Source organism: Alexandromys fortis, unplaced genomic scaffold (assembly GCF_014885135.2).
Source record: "Alexandromys fortis isolate MF-2015 unplaced genomic scaffold, M_Fortis_MF-2015_v1.1 scaffold_63, whole genome shotgun sequence".
Lineage (NCBI taxonomy): Eukaryota > Metazoa > Chordata > Mammalia > Rodentia > Cricetidae > Alexandromys > Alexandromys fortis.
In genome coordinates this window covers 9,050,018-9,068,776 of record NW_026067953.1, presented here as the reverse complement: position 1 = coordinate 9,068,776, position 18,759 = coordinate 9,050,018, and the positions used below count along the sequence as shown (strand labels likewise).

Below are 18,759 nucleotides of genomic sequence, written 5' to 3'. Positions count from 1 at the left end.
TGCTCTAGGAGGCCAGGATGCTCCAGGAGGCCAGGATGCTCCAGGAGACAGGATGCTCCAGGAGGCATCTCTATTCTTACCTGAATGAGGACCTGGCCTGCAGGAAGAAACGTCATAGATTACCAGGAGAGAGCCCTTGGTCAGGAGAATTGAGAGAGCTTTGGATTTGGCTTCACTGAAGGACTTCTCAGAACCTTTAAAATATCCCCATCTAAATGGGAAAAAGAGAATACGGTGTTCCCCAAGCTGTCCTGCCCATGGAGGCAACTACTCCAAACCCCCTCTGTCATCATACTGGAGATGCCATTGCTGCACTTGGGAGGCAGAGGCAGGCAGATCTCTGAGTTCAAGGCCAGCGTGGTCTACAGAGTGAGTTCTGGGATATTCAGGGCTACACAAAGAAGCCCTGTCTCAAAGGCTTTATTAAGTGTGGTGAGGGTGGGGCTTTCTCACTCTAGCAATGATGAGGGGAGTCTGATGGAGGCCAGACTGTAGGTAGTAGACCCCAGACCTCTTATCCACTGCACACTTCTGTCCTTCTGCCTATATGCATGTTCTCTGTGGTCAAAAACAGGGACACAGATAGCTTCCCAAGGCCCTCTGCCTCTGCACTCACAGACTGCATGGAAAGACTCTGATGTGGTGGGATACCCACCGGACGACATTGCCACAGTGTGTGGTAACACTCTACCGCCCAGGGCTGACTTCTTCCCTCCCGGGCATTACATGGAGGGCAGCTGAAGTGCTGGAGGTAAGTACCGGATGGCACCATCCACGGGAGTTGGCAACCAGGCCCCAGTTGCACAATCCCACATCAACGTGGGCCTGTTAATATTAACCTGGTCTCCAGGCTAGGAAGGCAGCAACAGGCCCCAGTCACTACCCTCACGGGGTTGTTTTGTTCATCTTGTTGGCTAAATCACTTCACTCTCTCACTTGGCTGTCCACAGAAATACTGTTCAATTCTCCGTATATATAAAAATATATATATACTTAAATTTTACAGTTCTGGCAATGGAGCTAGGGCTTTTGCATTTGAGGCTACTTCTCTACCCCTGGGCTGCATCTTCAGCCCAAACCATAGCTTTAATCTCTGTGACTACACTAGGGGATGAACAGACACTGGAAAGCTGAGTGGGAGAAAAAAAATCCTGTAGAAACAAGTCCTGTAGACAGCATGAGTTGTCAGCCCCAGGATGCCTTCTTGAGCCACTTTAATAACTATGCATCAAAATCTCTAAAAATATGTTTCTTCCTGGTGGGGCATTCACTATGTTTGGACATCTTTTGAGGGAGATTGCTAGTCAATGTTGAGATTCAGTCAACCGAGCACTCACCCGCCGAACCTCTTATACTGAGTACATTATATGTTCACCGGGTCATCTTGTGCTCTGTGTCCCCCCTTGGCAGGCCAGGATTACACACCGTGCTTAGTGTGGGCTTCATAGGGGGCTCAGGGGATGATGCTGATTTAAAACTTGTTTGTGATCAGAAACAAGGGTTTGATAGAGTCTCTGCTGTCCTGCTGTTTGTTCAGAGGGTTGTCCGGGAAGTTGCCTTGGACAGTGGCACAGACTGTACACTGTGCGTGGGTGTCTACGGTGGTCCACTGTGAAAATATTTCAGCATTATTAGACATTCGGAAATCTCCGTAGTAACATGGCGTCCCGTGTTGTGCTACACGAGGACAGGCAGGTGCTGCCGTGGGTGGAATTATATTTCATATGTCGAGATTCTAACCTCCAGTAACACAGAACAAGACTGTATTTTGGAACCAGGGATTTCATATAGGCAATCAAGTAAAAATGAGTGTGTTCGGTACATCTTAACCTAACCTGTATCCTTATAAAAAGGAGCCACGTGAACATGGAGGAATGGACCTGGGCAAACCTCTTGAACANGGTGTGCTATGGAAGCTACTGAGAGGTCACTACAGATATGAACATGGAGATGGCCACCTGTCAGCCAGGGGAGGTCTGGGCAGGGTTCAGGACTCAGATCTAACAATAGCATTTCTGGCTTCTGGAACTGTGTAAGACAGTTGATTTCAGGCGTTGAGCCAGTTTGTGGTATTCCGTTGTGGCCACCATAGCAAAGTAACATGGTTTTTCTGCTTGCTCTTCACTAAAGGAAGAGCCCCGGGGCTAACAGTGTCCTGATCGGGTCTTTGTACTTAAACTTGAGTATTAATGTAAGGATGGCATTCTGTAGAGTTTGGAGGAAGGAGGTTCCTCTTGCGAAGTTGGGAACCTGAGAAATGAGGGTGTACTAATGTCTGCCTTAGGAGGATAAAGGGATGGATGTGGGTCATCCCCTGGGATCTGAAGGGCAGCTCATGCCCAGTACTGGGGCAATAAGCATGGAGTTTTTACCATTGCTGTGACTCACCCAATGGCATTCCCTAAATAAGGACATGCAAGGAAAAGTGTTCAGAGTTATGGTCGTTGCTGGGGCTAAGCATTCATGAGCTGTGTCTTGCTAGGTAATACACTTGGATCCTCTTTGCACTTCATAAAGATGTGGGTACCCATAGTTCCTTCTAGGGTTTGGCGGAGGTTTTTTTTAATATGGTACAACATCTAAAGCTCCAGGTATGCAGTAGGTGCTCAAGCAATGAAGGGTCAAGCTCCCTGAAACGACATTGATATTAGCCAGGTGAGCGTCCGTAAACTGGCTCAAAGGCTTGTTTGTTCGATAAGTAAGGGCAGGTGAAGGTCAGCAGTGTGTGGGTGGCCATCTGTGGAGATTTGAGTCAATACTCACTTGCTACCAGGTGTTTACCTCCTTGAACACACTGAGAATTGATTATGGCTGCCCACCAATGTCCAGAGAAGGCCTGGTAGTGTAGGCCGAAGACTCGCTGGTGCGGAGCATAAATAAGATTCTAATTCTCATTTTGCCTCCAGCAGGGTGGACCTTCGTAAGGTCCACATTCTTCCAACCTATACTTCTTTGTCTCCCAATGAGAGATCTGGCCTCTATGAATGGCAAGCACTGGTCTCTGTGCCAGTCCGGCTCTCATGCCCATGGCAGACATCACTAATCACCATGGCTCGATTTCCTCTCTGTTGAAACAATTACCAAATCCCTACCATAGTACTCCTCCAAGATGCGCCACAGGGACCCAAGATGGTGGCTGGGATGGGAGCAGATTACCAAATTGATCTAGTGATCTCTAAAGTGGTTGTCCAAGTCTATTCTTCTTTGCTAGAAATTGACTCCATTGTGCATCTTATGCATCTCCCAACGTCTCCCTCCCTCCCTCTCTTACTCCCCCCTCTCTGTTGCGTTTATGTGGGTACATGCACATGTGAACATGGCAATGTGGAGGCCAAAGGGTGAAAGCAGATGTCTCCCTCAAACACTCTGTACCTTATTTTTTTGACACAGCTTCTCTCACTGAACCTGAGCAATCCAGGCAGGCCAGCTGGTCCGTGTACTCCAGGAATCTATCGCCTCTGCCTCTTTTCAGTGTTGGGGTTACAGGTGTGTGTTATGTCACCCAGTTTTGACATAGGTGCTGGAGATCTGAACTCAGGTCCTCATGCTTGCACAGTAAACACTCCACTGACTGAGCTCACTCCCCGTCCCCCAAGATTTCCACGTGGTGAATCTTGAGCATTTTTCCTTGGTAGGGTCTGTCATCAAGACTTGCCCTGCTCCATCCTTCTCTTCCAATTTATGTATCTATTGTCCTCTCTAGGACCAGAGTCCTACATCACCAGACCCCTCTCATGACTCCTGGACTCTAGACTAGTTTGAACAGGACTACCAGCACACCATACTCACATAGGAGTTGAATCCCCAGAGTCATTTGTTGATGATACAAACATCGTTCAAACAAAACCTAACTATGGGTCTAAAGATGAACCTTTTGGAAAACGATTAGGGCTAGATTAGGTCATGAGGGCAGAGTTCCCATGGCTTATTTTGATGGTTTATAAGCAATAGGAGAAAGACCAAATTGCGGATATGAATATAGACTCCCTGCCTCACAAGATTATTAGCTGATCAGGACACTGACAACAAGGAAGGTACGTGCAGAACTGAACCAACAACAGCAACATGCCCTTGAGCCCTCAAGTCAGTGAACTGAGTAGACCTCCTTTTTTTAAGTTGAGCTAGCCTGTCTCAGGTATTTCATTATGATAATGAGATTTTTACAACATCTCAGAGTAGGAGTTGCACGGATGATTTCACACGCCTTTTGTCCGTCTCCCAGTGATGGCTGGCAGATCAAAGTGTTTGCCCACGGAGACACAGAGTCCCAGATGGCTCTCTCAACCCAGTCTGCCAGGGTGTGGTATATCAAATGAAAATGACCGCCTGTTTCATCCTTAGAAAATGTGGCCAAAGAAACCCAGGGCAAACTATTAAACCAAGGAAAGAGCTAGAGCTAGGTGTGTGTGTGTGTGTGTGTGTGTGTGTGTGTGAGAGAGAGAGAGAGAGAGAGAGAGAGAGAGAGAGAGAGAGAGAGCATCTGTTGAAGGGCTCTCAGAACTAAGCTGATAAGCTGGTGGCTATGAAGCACACTCATCACTGGAGAGCCTTCCCATGACTCAAGGCTCTATGCCTCTTCCACCTTCGAGACCACTCCAAAATAGGCTGCTTCCCATGAAGTTGCTCACTTGAGCAGAAAGAAATGTGACTCTCAATGCCACATAGCCTAGCTTGGCCAGCTTACCTTGGTTTCTATGGCTCTTTGCTTTAAGTCACTGGGATTTTGATGGGCTTACCTGCAAAATATGGCTGCCTCTCTTGGGGGTCCTCAGAGTGCATTCTGAACAAATGAGTCAAGGGCAGCTGCTCTTCTTTCTTGAAATATTGATCTGCTACTGCTTGTGCAAATCCTAGAGACAAGCGAGAGGGCGAGAGGGGACAAAGATGATGAGCTGTAGGGATGCCCTGGGTACACACGGGGCTGAGAAGTGTTGAGGGAACTATTAGAGGTCACTTAGCCAGCATTTTCCAGACCTACTTTCTGACTATGAACAACCTGTCCTTCCTTTGTGTCCAGCTTAGAGACTCCTGGTGGAGAAGTCTTCATCTTAGTGAACACTAGTTGAATTGTGAGAGTTCAAGGGGGAACTTAACTCAGGGTTCTGAGGCAGACCAATATAGGGAAGGACTCCACTTGGTTTGGGTATCTATCTATCTATCTATCTATCTATCTATCTATCTATCTATCTATCTATCATCTGTCTCTCTATCTATCATCTGTCTGTCTATCATCTGTCTATCATCTATCTATCACCTATCTATTTATCTATGTATCTGTCTGTCTGTCTGTCTGTCTGTCTCCACTTAGCAGCCTAGCCTGCACATACTACACACACTGCTCCAAGCAATGCACCTTTCAGCCTCAGAACCCCATCTGCCATGAGTTACACATACCATCTCTCAACAATAGCAGATGTTTCTCTGCCCTTCTACATTCCCAGTGCATTGAGGTAGGGAGAATAGAAAAGCTGATCTGGCTTGAACTTGTTTTGGATACATATGCAGTAAGGCAGACTGTCCTTCAGGTGAATTTGTACCCTATTTATCATCTTACGTATGTGCATAATTGGGCATGCATTTAAAATCATATGCATATGGGAAGAAACATGAGCAGTAGGAAAAAATGAATGCATGACCTAATGCATCAGTCAAAATAAAAAAAAACTGCTCAGACTACACCACTGAGTAACCATCCCCACCCTCCTTTAGACCCCACAGAAAGAGACTTCAGGCTACAGCCTAGGGTCCTTGAGTAAGTACCCTTACTCCTGTGGCCCACTGTCATACTTAACTGTGTACTTCTCTGGAGTTTGTACATTGGCTTCTCTACAGATAAAATTATTGTGTTACTTTGCATACCTTGTGTCTTTGCACACCTGTGTGTGCCAACTGTCAATTCTTTGGCTATGAGAGCAACAACCAGAAACCGCTGGCCAAGAGCTGACCACAATCCAGAGGTGTTCACACACCCTTACCACAGTCCCAGAAGTGTTTGAGGGTGGACATAGCAGGACACTTGCTCCTTAATGATACCAAACTTACTGGAAAGAGTGATCTAGTATGTTTTTCTCTAATCCCTTCTCAATGCCCGGCCGTGACAATACATAAGCAGGTGCTCCAGATGTGAGTGGACGGAAGGATGGATGGATGAAAGAACGAACCGTTGGATGGGATGGGATGGGAGAGAAGACATCCCAGGGTGTCCCTCTTCTTGCTTCTTGCCTGACCTAGTGCATAAGCCCTTTCCACAGCAGGCTGGCTCGGCAGTCTCTGTGCCTCCAGGTTCCCCATACACCAGTGAGCACAGCATGAAGGCTGGAATGATTGCCTGGGGAGGGTACATGCTGACCTTGCTGTGTGACCATAACTGCCTGGACTGGTAAGTAATGTTTGCGCTCCCTTCACTCCTCTGTCCAAGGCGGCTGCGGGTACGTCGGACTCATACTCTATGTCTTGTAAGTAAAACTGACTTTCCTCCAGCCTGAGGTCTGGGCCCCAGAGCTCCTAGTCTGTCCCTGCATGATCAGAGACCACTGTTGGGATCAGCTCCAAGAATACCCCAGCCTTGCAGGGCAGCATATCACAGGGCCTGGGGGGGCGCTAGTTTTCAGAGGGTCTTATTACAGAGGGACACCTGTTCTGAATGGGGGGGGCAGTGAAAGATAAAACAAAGCTTTGTTGTTAGAGACACAGACTGACTTAGAAACCTGGCTCTGCCACTAGCTGGCTGTGGACCCTGAAGAGGCCACCTGACCTCCCGGGACGCGAGGTTTTGCAGGGTTCTAGGATTAAATGGCATATTGCTCAGAGCCCCCCCTCCCCCCATGACTCAAAGGACAAGACTGTACTGAGCAGGTTAGTGGGAGGGGGTTGAAAGAGTCAGGGTGAGAATTCAAGAAGGAGGCACCCTGAGCTGGGCCACAGGGTGAGTAAGAGCAGGAAACTGCCCGAGTCAAAGGGGCAGAAAACATGGGAAGAGCTGAAGAAGGACTCTCTCGAGTGGCAGAAGGATGCCGGAGGGTGGCACTGTGCCAACAAGGGAATGTAGATCTACCAGCCTCCCTTCTCCTGGCAAACTCCAGAACAAGCCAGAGGGCACAGAAGAAGTGGAGACCAGTCCCAAGACTGCAGGGACTTGCAGGGCAGAGAAGAGCAAAGGCAGACACCTGGGCAGCAGCTGGCACAGAGGTTTCAGGTAAGCAAATGGAAAGCTTGACTTGACTTGGTGTTACGCACACATTGAGAACATCTGCACAGACAATAGGAGGTCAGAGCTCAACTCCAAAGCTCCCATAGGGAGCGGTCAGAGCAGATGTGCTGAGGTCTAAAGTTTGATTCGATATCTATCAGCTTTCTCCTCTGTTTTCACAGCAGGCCTGGCATAGTCCGTGGGCAGGTGTTCTGACCTCTGTTTGAACATGGGGGCCTCTGTTGGGAGGGGCAGAAGTTGACTGAGCCAGGCTCTGGCTTGTCAGATTCTCAAGCCTGACTGTTCCCAAGATCTTACCAGTCCCTTAGAAGTCCCAGCCCCTCCCCAACCAAAGGCAACTGAAGGCCCCTGACAAGCAGCAAGAAGACTCTGGTGCTCTGTGTCTTGTTAGGTCACAGGGTCAAACTGAGTAACTCTACTGCTTTCTTTGTCTAGGATGGCATACTCCATTTTGCCCCTCTGGCTGCTGGTAGCTGGGCTGGTTCCCCATTCCTGTGACCAAGAGACACCACCAACATCACTGAATCAGAGAGTATCACCAACACCAGGGATTCCCAGGGCACCACGCCCCTTCTTCAACAACCGAAAATTTGCCTTGAGTCTGTACAGACAGCTGTCAGGGACAGAAGGAGGCAAAAATGTACTCTTTTCTCCACTCAGTATTAGTATGCCCCTCACGCTGCTGGCCTTCCAGGATAAGCCAGAAGTCCGCCATCTGGTCCTGCAGGATCTGGGGTTCAGAGTCACCAAAGACCTGGACACTCAAGCGCCCTTGCGCTATGGGGAGCATCTGGATGCCCTGATGCCTGCCGAGAAGTGTGGGATCCACACTGGCAGTTTGCTGTTTATGGACAAGAGGGTACAACCAGAAATGAGGTTCCTCATGCAAGCCCAGCGCGCCTACAACAGCGACGTCATCCTCATCTCCTTAGGGGACTACGAGTTAGCCCAAAAGCAGATAAACTCGGCCATTCGTGATAGGACTCGCGGGAAAGTGAAGAGGCTGCTGAGGGACCTGAAGCCACTATCTAACTTGTTGCTGGCCAATTACAACTTCTTTAAAGGTCAGTGAGCCTTGGATGGAGGCATGGCAGTCCCTTTGATGGCTTGAAAGTTCCTCTGCTCCTCTAGATCTTTCCGGATGTCCTCTGTTCCTTTGGCTTGAGACAGCTTCCTGCTCTTGCCCACCTCTGAATACTTCCCTATTGGGTCCTCTCTCTAATCTTCTCTCTCTCTCTCTCTCTCTCTCTCTCTCTCTCTCTCTCTCTCTCTCTCTCTCTCCTTCTCCTTAGTATCATCTAGTCCTTTAGTTCTTTAGTTCTTTGAGAAAGGTCTTGAGCAATACTTCACTTAGAGTCCAGGGAGGTCAGAATCATCTAAATCTCTTCTAGTTTTTGGAAAGTCAGCCATTTTTGCCCCAGACAAATACTCCCTCTCCTCTTCCTGAATTGCTTGCCTGGCCTCTCCTGTGCTCACTTCTTCTCACCCTGCTCCTTTCTTCCATCCTTTACCCCACCCTTCTAGAACTTGAAGCTCCTTTTATAGATACAGCCCGCACTCCCTCCTTGCTAAGTTTCGGGACAAGGCATCTCAATCCAGGACTAGCTACATTACTCTTAGGACTCAGTGACAAATGAGACGAGGGGCCCTATGCTCTAAGGTCACATTCCAGTGGTGGCAGCAGAGCATGAGGCCACCCGTGGAGCCCTGTGTGACCGCCTAGCCCACACCTCTGAAGGTCAGCCCTGCCCCTCGTGGTACACCAATGTGCCTTCCATTCTACTTCACACAAGCCTGAGTTAGGGGAGGGTTATATTGCCATGTCTCAGATTGTTTCAACAAGCTGCCTTCAACCCTCCACACAGAAGGGTACCGTGTCCATCCACACCTGTTTGGCCTGGCTTCCAGTGGCTCTTCTGCTGGCCATCCAGCTGGACACTTCCCCAAAGTCAGCAGGACCTTCAGCTCCTCTGCCAGGCCTTGGTGTATTTCTCTCTCCAGGAAATCATCACAGTGCTGACCAATCATGGCATTCCCTCCCTTGCCGCTTCTTCCAGTCTAGGTTCTTCCATCCAGTGGGCTGGGCCATGTAAGCTGCCTGCAACCTTCCTGTGCACTGAACACTCCCAACTTCACGTCAGATCCCCATCCTGACAGCCCCCTTGGTCACCTCCACCAATTGGAGCAGCCTGGGCTTGGCATGTTCCGAACGGAAGTAGTTCCTCCACCCAGGAAGTCCCCTTCTCCGAGGCCTTCTCTTCAAGGCTTGGTAAATTGCTCTGATTCCAGCCCAAGCTTCATGCTCACTCTCCCCAGGCCTCTTTTCTCCTCACACCACCTGCTAAATCTGACCACTGCCCAAACCATGGCCACTATTCTTGTTCGGCTTGCCAAGCTACGTTAACTCTTACCAAAGTTACTATGAGTGTGTCTGCATTTTTCCTCTCTATTTCTTACCATCCTACTGCCTTGGCCTCCCACATCCTGAGACTCCAAGTGTGTGTCCCTGTATCTAGCAGCAATGACTTCTAAATGAGTCTGTCTTCAACTTTTCTCCCCCAGGGCTCTCTCTCCCATCCCCTGCCCTTTCTCCCATCCATCTCTGTTATCCTCCCTACCCTACCCTTCCCCCAAAGCACCAGGGTTACTTAAAACTTCAGCCCTACCTGAGCTACACGACCCTGGTGCTGTCAGCCTGGCTGATGCCTCCTCCATCATGAGCATGAAAGGCTTTGCTCCTTCCTCCTCTCTTCTTCCTCAGCAGTGGGCCCTCCTTCGGGGCTCAGCTCGGGTTTCCAGGAAGTCTTTTGTGACAAGCTCCCAGGAGAGATTGCCAACTTTAAGAAGAAAGAAAAACCACAAAATGTCACAGATATTTAACAATGGTTGTACCTCCAAAATTTAGATGTAACTGGGTATCTTATCTTTTATCTGGGCTCCCTTCCTATCCCTACTCGAAGGAGGTGGCTGTGGAGAAAAACAAGCTTTTGTTTGGTACATGGAATCTGAGCTGCTTCTCGGGAGTTTGGATGGCAGTGGCAGGCGGTTGGCAGGATGGGGTCTGGACTTTGAGAGGTGCCGGTTTGGGAACTAAGGGCTTAGAACCCCAGAGAGTGGGCAGCTCAGAGCTGCTAAAGAGAAGAGCTAGCTTCTGAGTTCACCCCTCCGTTCTATTAGGAACTCTCACGGCTTTCCTATTATTTTTCCTGAGGCCATGGACTGCTTTGTGGGGAAGGGTAGGTTCTTCTGTAAAACACCCACCTTTGTCCTATCCAGTCAGGATTAAAGGCAAGAAATCCAGCTTCCTAATCCTCCCCAGAGGTCTCCAGCCCCAGGTGGAGCCTTGAGTTCAGTGTATCCATAGCACTGTCTGACTCAGCCTGGCACTGGAGAGCTGACCATCCAAGTCCTGGCCAAAACCTCAGTTATAGGAAAAGAAGCTGGAAAAGCAGCTCCCAAGAGGCCGAGCTGTAAAACTTCTTGGCTCTAAGCCCACGGGACTGTATTCTCACTGTTTCTGCAGACACCAGGGGAAGAACGTCTTCTGCCTTGGTAGACTGGCACTGTGCTATGGAAACAGATGGCTAGCAATTTCTGAGCAACTGCTGTGTGAAGGGCCGTACACAGGGCTTTGCTTACAGTGCCTCGCTGATGTGCACGGGCCTATGCCCTCTGCAGGTGATCCAGGAGCTGGTTGACTCCCACCTTCTCTGGCCTCACCTACAACTCTGTCTCTTCCCTTCTCATTCCAGCTACACTTCTTCCCTGTCCCTGAAACAAGGCCTTCCGACCACTGAGCTGTTGCAGGTCACTGTTTCCTCTTGAGAATGTTCCTCCGCTGGCTGTTCTAGGGCTTGTCCCATGCACTGTTAAGTCTTTAACCGGTGTCACCTTCTAGGGAGTTACGTGGATATGCAACTATCTCTTATTTCTCTCCTTAGCCAATATCCCTGCCAGCTCATTGGCTTCCTCGTCAATTGTGGTGTTTATATTCCCTTACCTCATAAGATCTGTGTGGACAAGGATCCCTCACATGTGCCTGTGTGGTTTGTCTGGCATACGCCAGTCTTAGGGCCTCCCTGATGGACAAGTGATGTGTCCTGGATATTGATGGCCTCTCTGATTCCTGTGCACTCTCTTGTCAGGAAAATGGAAATATCGCTTTAACCCGAAGCTCACAGAAATGAGGTACTTCTCAGTGGGCGAGGGGGTCCGGACCGTGGTACCCATGATGCAGCGGGTAGGCTGGTTCCACTTGCAGCATTTCACCCACCTGCACAGCCATGTGCTCCAGATGCCCTATACCTGCAACATCTCAGGAGTCTTCATTCTCCCGGATGAGGGGAGATTTGAGGACTGTGAGAAAGCGCTGATGAAGGAGAGCTTTGACACGTGGACTCAGCCCTTACCACGGAGGTGAGAACCCAGCTATTGTCACCTTCCCCAGCGCTGCAAGACCTTTTCCACCATTGCCTTAGCTCTGGGTGAGAGGTGGAGACCTTTCTAGTCTTTGGGGCATGACATGGTATCTGAGACATGGTCTCACACATTATCAGACAGGATTCAGTCAACCTTACCTTTCAAAGATGAGAAAAATACACAAACCAAAATCACTACCATCACCATCATTATAATCATTATCACCATCACCACCATCACCATCATCACCACCATCACCACCCATCACCACCATCACCATCATCACCACCATCACCATCATCACCACCATCACCACCATCACCATCATCACAACCATCACCACCATCACCATCATCACAAACCATCACCACCATCACCATCATCACAACTATCACCACCATCACCATCATCACCACCCATCACCGTGGTATCAGCCTGCTACATCTTCCTGTGAGAGATTTACAGTTGTCAACTGTGCTTTGAAGCCCTGTAAGTTATAAAGAAGTGAAGAGGAGAAGTGGGAAGATGCTTCAGTTGGTAAAGGGTTTACCTTGTAAGTATGAGAACCAGAGTTGAACCCCCAAAACCCATATACAAAAAAGTTTGAGATCCTTGTGCCAGGTCAATCTGATGGAGTCATTTTCTCAGTCTCAATCGAGGGTCCTCTTCCCAGATGACCTTTCACAGTGTCCAGCTGACAAAAACAGAAAGAAAACTAACCAACACAGTGAGCTCCAGACTGATGAGAGACCTATTTGAGAAAAAGAGGCACAACACTATTATTGTCCCCATTTACCTCCACACATGTATGCACACAGAGTGGAAGGAGCAGTGTGTCACTAAGAAGGCCATGAACAGACCACAGTACTGGGAAACCCTTGTCTGGATGTTTCCTGCAGTGCCACTAGTGAGTGAGTGACCTGTTAATGACCCCACTGGCCTTGCCCAGAGGGAAAGATGTGACTATTTTGTCACTTGCCCTTCTCTGCCCTGTTCTAATGTTAGTTTGCTCGTGTCTCTAAGAAAGAACAGAGAAAAAAACACAAAACACAGAATAACTGAACACTTAAACACTGATTCTCGGCCTTCCTAATGCTATAACCCTTTAATCCAGTTCCTCATGTTGTAGTGGCCCCAACCACAACATTTATTTTCACTGCCACTTAATACCTGCAATTTTGCTGCTGTTATAAATAATAATATAAAGATCTGTGTTTTTTGAAGGTCTTAGGCAATCCCTGTGAAAGGATTATTTGACCCCTCCAAGGGGTCATGACCCACAGGTTGAGAACCGATGCTATAAAGTAATACTTTTGCTATCCAAAGTCTAGCCCATGACCAACGTCTCTTTCTTCTGGATATTTGAGCTCTCAGGTACACCCCAAATCCTGCAGGTTCCAGCAGACTGTGTACATTAAAGATTGAGAAGCCTTGGTCCAGGCAAGTCTTGCTCCTTTTGGATGAATCCCCCAGCTCCCCACCATAAGCCACTTCTGTCTTGCCTGCCTTGTCCCGTCTGTACAACTGTTCTGTCTTCTTCTGTGGGCTAGACTTCTGAGAATTAAGGCGCTTAGAAGTAGTCATAGCCATTTTCTACCAGAAGTCAGAAATGTCTCCATGCCTAGACAGAACAACCAAATTGTCCCCAGTTGTTGCTCTATGGCCACTGAGTGTTAGAACTGGTTGAGCTGTAGACGATGGGTCATAGGCACCACCTAAAGGACTGAGATTTTATCACATTTAACACCTGTCTGGCAGGACAGAGAAGAGCTGCATGGAGTTTAAGGTTGCCTTCACCCTAACAGGACGTCTCCCACCCTCAGTGTCTCCCTGTGGAAACAGCTAGGAGACCCACAGATCACTGATGCTGTCCAGCCATGAGGCCTCTGGAGCTATTATGCAGCTTCATTGGGCCAATGCCTGGGAGCCAAAGTGGAGGGGGATAGACTAGCAGCCCTGTGCTTCAGAAACAAAAGCCAGGAAGGTATGGTTTTGGCATGTGGTCATCTGTGGGTCTGTGGCACACAGGCTTCATATGGCTGCTGGGTACAAAATGTCCTTTTGAGTGTGAGATTTAAAAAAAAAAATGTTTGTTTCTTACTTTATTCTCCCTAACATAAGCAGCAAGGAAACACAGTGTGTATTTAAGGTGGGCACCATGATGGACATGGGCATAGTGAATTGTTGCCCTTACTCAGCTACTGAGCCCAGTCATTGCCCCACTGGGGCCCCATTTTGTATGTATGGCAGAAACACTTAGGAAGCCTTCACTTAGCAACTGCAAGTACACAATACTTGCGTTGTGCAGTGTGAACTCCTCCAGGTCCTGGGCTGCATGACGGAAATTCAGAAATACCCATCCTGCTTGAGCCAAGCAGCACCTCCCATTTCTCCTCCCCAGTCCCTGGCAGGCACTCTCTAGGACCGGAGGTGAGACTCTTTTGGTCTCATGATCTGACGTGTGAACATATAACATCATCTGGTGTCCTTTTGATACACAAACAAAAAAGCGTGGCACTCAGTCTGCCCTCGGGCCTTTGAAATCCAAGACCAAGCAGATAGGAGGAAGAAAGGAACCTGGGCTAAGTAAAGCACAAATAGACAGAATCTTTTTATTTCAGCTGGACCAGGGCAATCACAGACTCTTTAAGAAGTAATGTATTATAGCTCAAGGACTATAGCTTTTAGGAACACTGTGACTTTGTGCCCCAACCCTTGCAAGCCCCACAGCTGGCAACAGCTGGCAAGGAGAACCCAGGAGGTGAAGAAGGAAGCTCAGGTCAACACCACTTCAGCAGGAGCTGGGTGGAAACTTCCAGAGTTTGACCTCGTGGTTAAACACAGTAAAACTTCAGGGAAAGGTTTGCATGTGACCGTTATCACAGCAAAGTAGTCAAGCGCTTGTGACCTTACAATAAGAATGAATTCTATTGGCAAGGGTAAGGGGCTAAGGAGGAAGCATTTGTGATAAGAATTAGGATGGATTCTATTGGTCGAGGATGCAAAGTACATGGGGCCTCTTTCATACAGATGGGTTCTTTCCACTGAGATAAAGTTGAGAATTAGGGGGGCCTAATCAATGTCCAGGATTTGGGAGATGGCTGCCCCACAGACTAGCACAGAGACCACCAGGTTATTAAACAGCATCTATGCCAGCCTATCAGGTGAGCCGGTGTTGGTCACTCCCTTCGTTTGAAGAAAATAGGTGGGTGTGGTTAACAAGCTTTATTCCACCAATGCTTGCTTGAAGCTGTACCTCCTGCAGCTTTAGACAAACTCACATCCCCTTTGATCCCACAGCTCATATGCTGAGCAAGCCCTCTGACCCCCTCCCAGCATTGCCAAGAGGATGGAAGGAAATTTCCTCAAGGAGTCGCTGGTGCAACCGGCCTGTTGCAGACATGCAGCCCGGTGCTGCTCTTGCTTGTTCAGGGAGTCCGCAGGCGCGGGTGCGTTATTAGACAGCATGACTTCAACTCTGTTTTCTTCTTTCATCTTCCCAAGCAGCAGGATGCAGCTGTTCTTCCCCAAATTCTCCATTCCCGTTGCTCTTCATATGGAGAATCTCAAGTATGCTACCAGCAAACTTAAATTGATCTATGAACACATGGACCTCACGGGAATCAGTGTGAAAAAGACACCCATGAGTGTCACCACGGTAGGTTAACACCCGATGCTTAATGGTTCCTATGGTTTCCCTTTACCAACTCGATTAGGGACCCATGAGCACCCGGGGTTCTGTGAAGGCAATGGGTGATGTGGTGAGTGACAGCTCCAGCAGTGGCCTGGACCTGGCTGTCCCTCAGAGATGGCTGTTCTGGGGAAATAAAAAGTTGTGTTCTCAAGTGCACTACCTGCTATGGAGACAGCCAGGATGCTGGGTGTGAATATGCACCCAGGGACCGTCATGCCCCTGGTGACATGAAGGCACCTTGTGAATACAAGAGCGCGGTGTCATACAAAAAAATGATTTGTGTCCATCCGGTGTCCACCCACAACCCACTGCAAGAGGTTAGGAAGTTAGATTACGGCAGAATGGGGAGCTTTCCCTGGAACAAGAGGGGGTGCCAAGTTACTGGTTGGCAAGGTTGTAGGGGAGACCCAAAGAGCAGATGCTGGGTGCAGTGACTTAATGTCGTGGCCTTCAGGTTACACGCAGGTCACATGTAGTATGAGGGCCATCAGGGGCTGTGGCAGCAAAGACTGAATGGAATCTGAGCCACTCGGAGGAGAGCGCTGCAGACCACCAGAGAAACAAGCCAGTGAGTGACAGCAGAAGCGGGCTTCAGAGAAAAGGGTGGGAGTGGAAAGATTCATTTCAGGGGTGGAAATTCCAGGACTCTCAGTGGCTCGAGATGTGGCAAACAATAAGAAAGCAATCCTTCTGGAAGGCAAGGCCGTGAACCCGGCATAGGAGCAGCATAGGAGTACAAATGGTTGAGGCTACAAGCGCAGCGCGCTGCTCCCTAGAAAGCCAGGTTGCCTCTTGGCCAGGAGCAGAGGGAGGAAAACAGCCACAGTGTGAAGCCAGAGGTGGGGGGTGGTGCCAACTGAGTGAAAAACAAGGTGCAGTGTTCTGGAACTCTCGGGGATGCAGCAGTGAGCCTCCATTTTGCAACATCATGCAGCTACCTCTAGTGGGGACAGTGCTAGGCATGGATCCTGGGCATCCTGGACCCGGTGCAGATGGAGAGTCAGGGTGACACTTGCTGAGGGTGGGCTTGGCAGAGCTCCTGCTCCCTCAACACTCTGAACCTTGGTCTCCAAAGGCAGTGCACAGGTCGGAACTGATCGTGAATGAGGATGGAGCAGAAGAAGAAGACATCTCCAGCTTCCGGTCCATCCCCAAGCCACTCATTTCTTCCCTCCACTTCAATAGACCCTTCATAATGTTAATCCTGGAGGGGGCCGGCCACAACCTTCTCTTCATGGGGAAAGTGATGAACCCTAGAAGTGCCTGATCTGTTTCCGAGAAAGAGTTGAGACTTTAGAAGACTGGAAAGTGGCCAAAGCATAGGCTAGTGACTGGCCTCTGATGCTCACAGGAAGGCTGGGGTTGGGGCGGTGAGTCTGACCTTCCTTTTCTCATGACTGTGGCTGGAGCAGTGGCCTGCTAATCTCTGACGTGAGAGTGGCTACTGAAGGGGGCCTCCTGCAAAGGTAGGAAGACGGAAACGCAGGTTAAGCATCTGTGTGTGGGAGCTCCAGACCTGATGTCCTTGAAGGACCACAAAGGAAGGCACCACATAGAGGGTAGAGCTGGAGGCCCTGAATTCTGATTTTCTCAGACCTGTACTTCCTGGGTTGTAGTAGAGTTCTATTCCTTTGTAGATCAGTTCAGTACAACAGCAGATGAGAATGTTGTGTTGAGTGTTCTTTAACGACGGGGCAGGGAGGGACTTGGAGGGCCTTGGAGATTCTGGAAGAGCAACCTGGGAGCATGCTCATGGGGAAGGTCAGAGCCATCCTTCCAGTGATGTTTGCTGGAATCCTGATGACTCCGTGGCTCCCAAGGGTGTCTACTAAGCCTCCATCACCTTGGTGCGTGGCTGGGAAGAAAGCGTGCAGGGCAAGTCTCTGGGTCTCTTTGCTGAAAGAAGCTATGGGAATTGAAGTCGTGTCAAAGGCCGTCTTTGTGCAGCAGTCAGCTCTGCTCCTGTGAAGGCAGCTCACCATGCTTTTTCCAAGAGGGACCCATCCTCTGTGAGGGAGATGTCTTCACACAAGTCGTCAGGGCCAGCATCCATTGAGCACCAACTGCGTACAAAGCGCAGTCATAGAACTGAAAGATGAAGGTAGAGGAGGGTCTCCAACTTCAAGAGCCCATTCCATAGATGCAGGACATACCACCGTTCTGCAGCCATCACTGGTGCACAGGCGTGGGCTAACACTGTAACGTGTCGTCTTGATCCGCAAACAGGATTCACGTTCTTGCTGACAGTCATGTCAGAGGGAGTTTTGAGAGGAATGGTGAGTAGCCCAGAGCTGGCAGTGTGCCTCACTGTGAGAGAGGGAAAAGAGGTTGCTTCACTGCCAGCCGATGCCACTGAGCACCAGTAAGCGAGCAGTTCAAGTTGAGGGGAACTTGTAGGAACTTTGAATTTTCCTTCGGTCACGCGCAGACACCACCGTCATACAACAGCCGCTGCCCCGCCAGGTCTCACAGCCTTCATGCTCCAGCTGGAGGGGAGTCGTATGGCTGAGACCCGCCCAGCATGCAGCTGCCCTCCTGCATTCCAGCTCATTCCATTTGTATGCAATTCCAACAACACTGCAGCCCCACCAGGATGCACAGCCCATAGAGGGTTCTGGTTATGCTTCCCCATCTTCCGTCAGGTCCCCCTTGCTCAGTGAATGTCTATAGTCAGTTCCATCCCAGCTCTTTTGCTTTTATCCCTGGGCAAAACCAGCTAACTCCATGCTTGTGTCTCAGCTTCTGGAAGTGGCCAAAGACCACGCGCATGTTGATGACCTCACTTTACTCAGGACTCTCACCTCTGAGCTGTACTTAGGCTCAGGGTGGTGACTGGCCTTTCATGATCCCACTGTCCACCCTCCTCCCACCCCTTCCTAAGTTACTCTCAGCCCCATCCTCCCTCTCCATCACTCTCAGCTGACGACCTCATTAACCGCCACCCCTCCCTACCCTCCTGTGACATCAGGAGCCTGTCCTGCCCAGACTGAGGCCACTCCGTCACCAGCTAGCTGCCTTTTCTAGCTCTCAGGCAAACCCTGCTGCAGATGTCACCACCTCAGAAGCTCTAGTCACAGACCTTCACCCAGTTTTTGCTAGCAGGATACAAACAGTCTTCTAGGTCCCAAAGGGCTAAGTAATTCCACCTCTCAGGCTTCGCCATTCACAACACACAGATCATCTCACAGGCTCAGGTTGGCGCCACGCCACAGCTGCTGTCCTTGGTAGTCTTTCCACAGTCCTGGCATCTATAGTATGTTGGGGTCTTTGCTGGCTACACCTTCACCAAGGGCCTCCTGGGGGACTCTGACCCTGCCATGTGCATCAGGCCTCAGCCTCCATGTCCCCTTCAATCCTGGAGTTTCCACAGCCAATGAGACTGCACCTTCACCAGTGGCCTCTCCTAGTCTCTCACTGTGTCAGGTTTCTTATGCTC

General features: G+C 49.5%; 1 protein-coding gene across 1 annotated transcript; it reads left to right on the top strand.

Moving 5' to 3' along the window:
• Nucleotides 1-6,942: 6,942 nt before the first annotated feature.
• On the top strand, nt 6,943-16,975 carry LOC126507275 (alpha-1-antitrypsin-like). The gene is made up of 5 exons (XM_050151550.1): nt 6,943-7,195; nt 7,646-8,274; nt 11,356-11,626; nt 15,137-15,287; nt 16,399-16,975. Exons 1-5 carry the CDS (start codon nt 7,011-7,013, stop codon nt 16,588-16,590), a joined length of 1,428 nt encoding a protein of 475 aa, XP_050007507.1. The 5' UTR covers nt 6,943-7,010; the 3' UTR covers nt 16,591-16,975.
• The last annotated feature ends 1,784 nt before the right edge of the window (nt 16,976-18,759 follow it).

What these genes read in the sequence shown, in the direction of transcription:
- LOC126507275 (XM_050151550.1), top strand. Translation starts at nt 7,011, where the DNA reads ATGCCGGAGGGTGGCACTGTGCCAACAAGGGAATGTAGATCTACCAGC. An exon ending in AGCTGGCACAGAGGTTTCAG is followed by an intron (nt 7,196 to 7,645) that starts GTAAGCAAATGG and finishes TTCTTTGTCTAG; the next exon opens with GATGGCATACTCCATTTTGC. An exon ending in ACTCAGCCCTTACCACGGAG is followed by an intron (nt 11,627 to 15,136) that starts GTGAGAACCCAG and finishes CTTCCCAAGCAG; the next exon opens with CAGGATGCAGCTGTTCTTCC.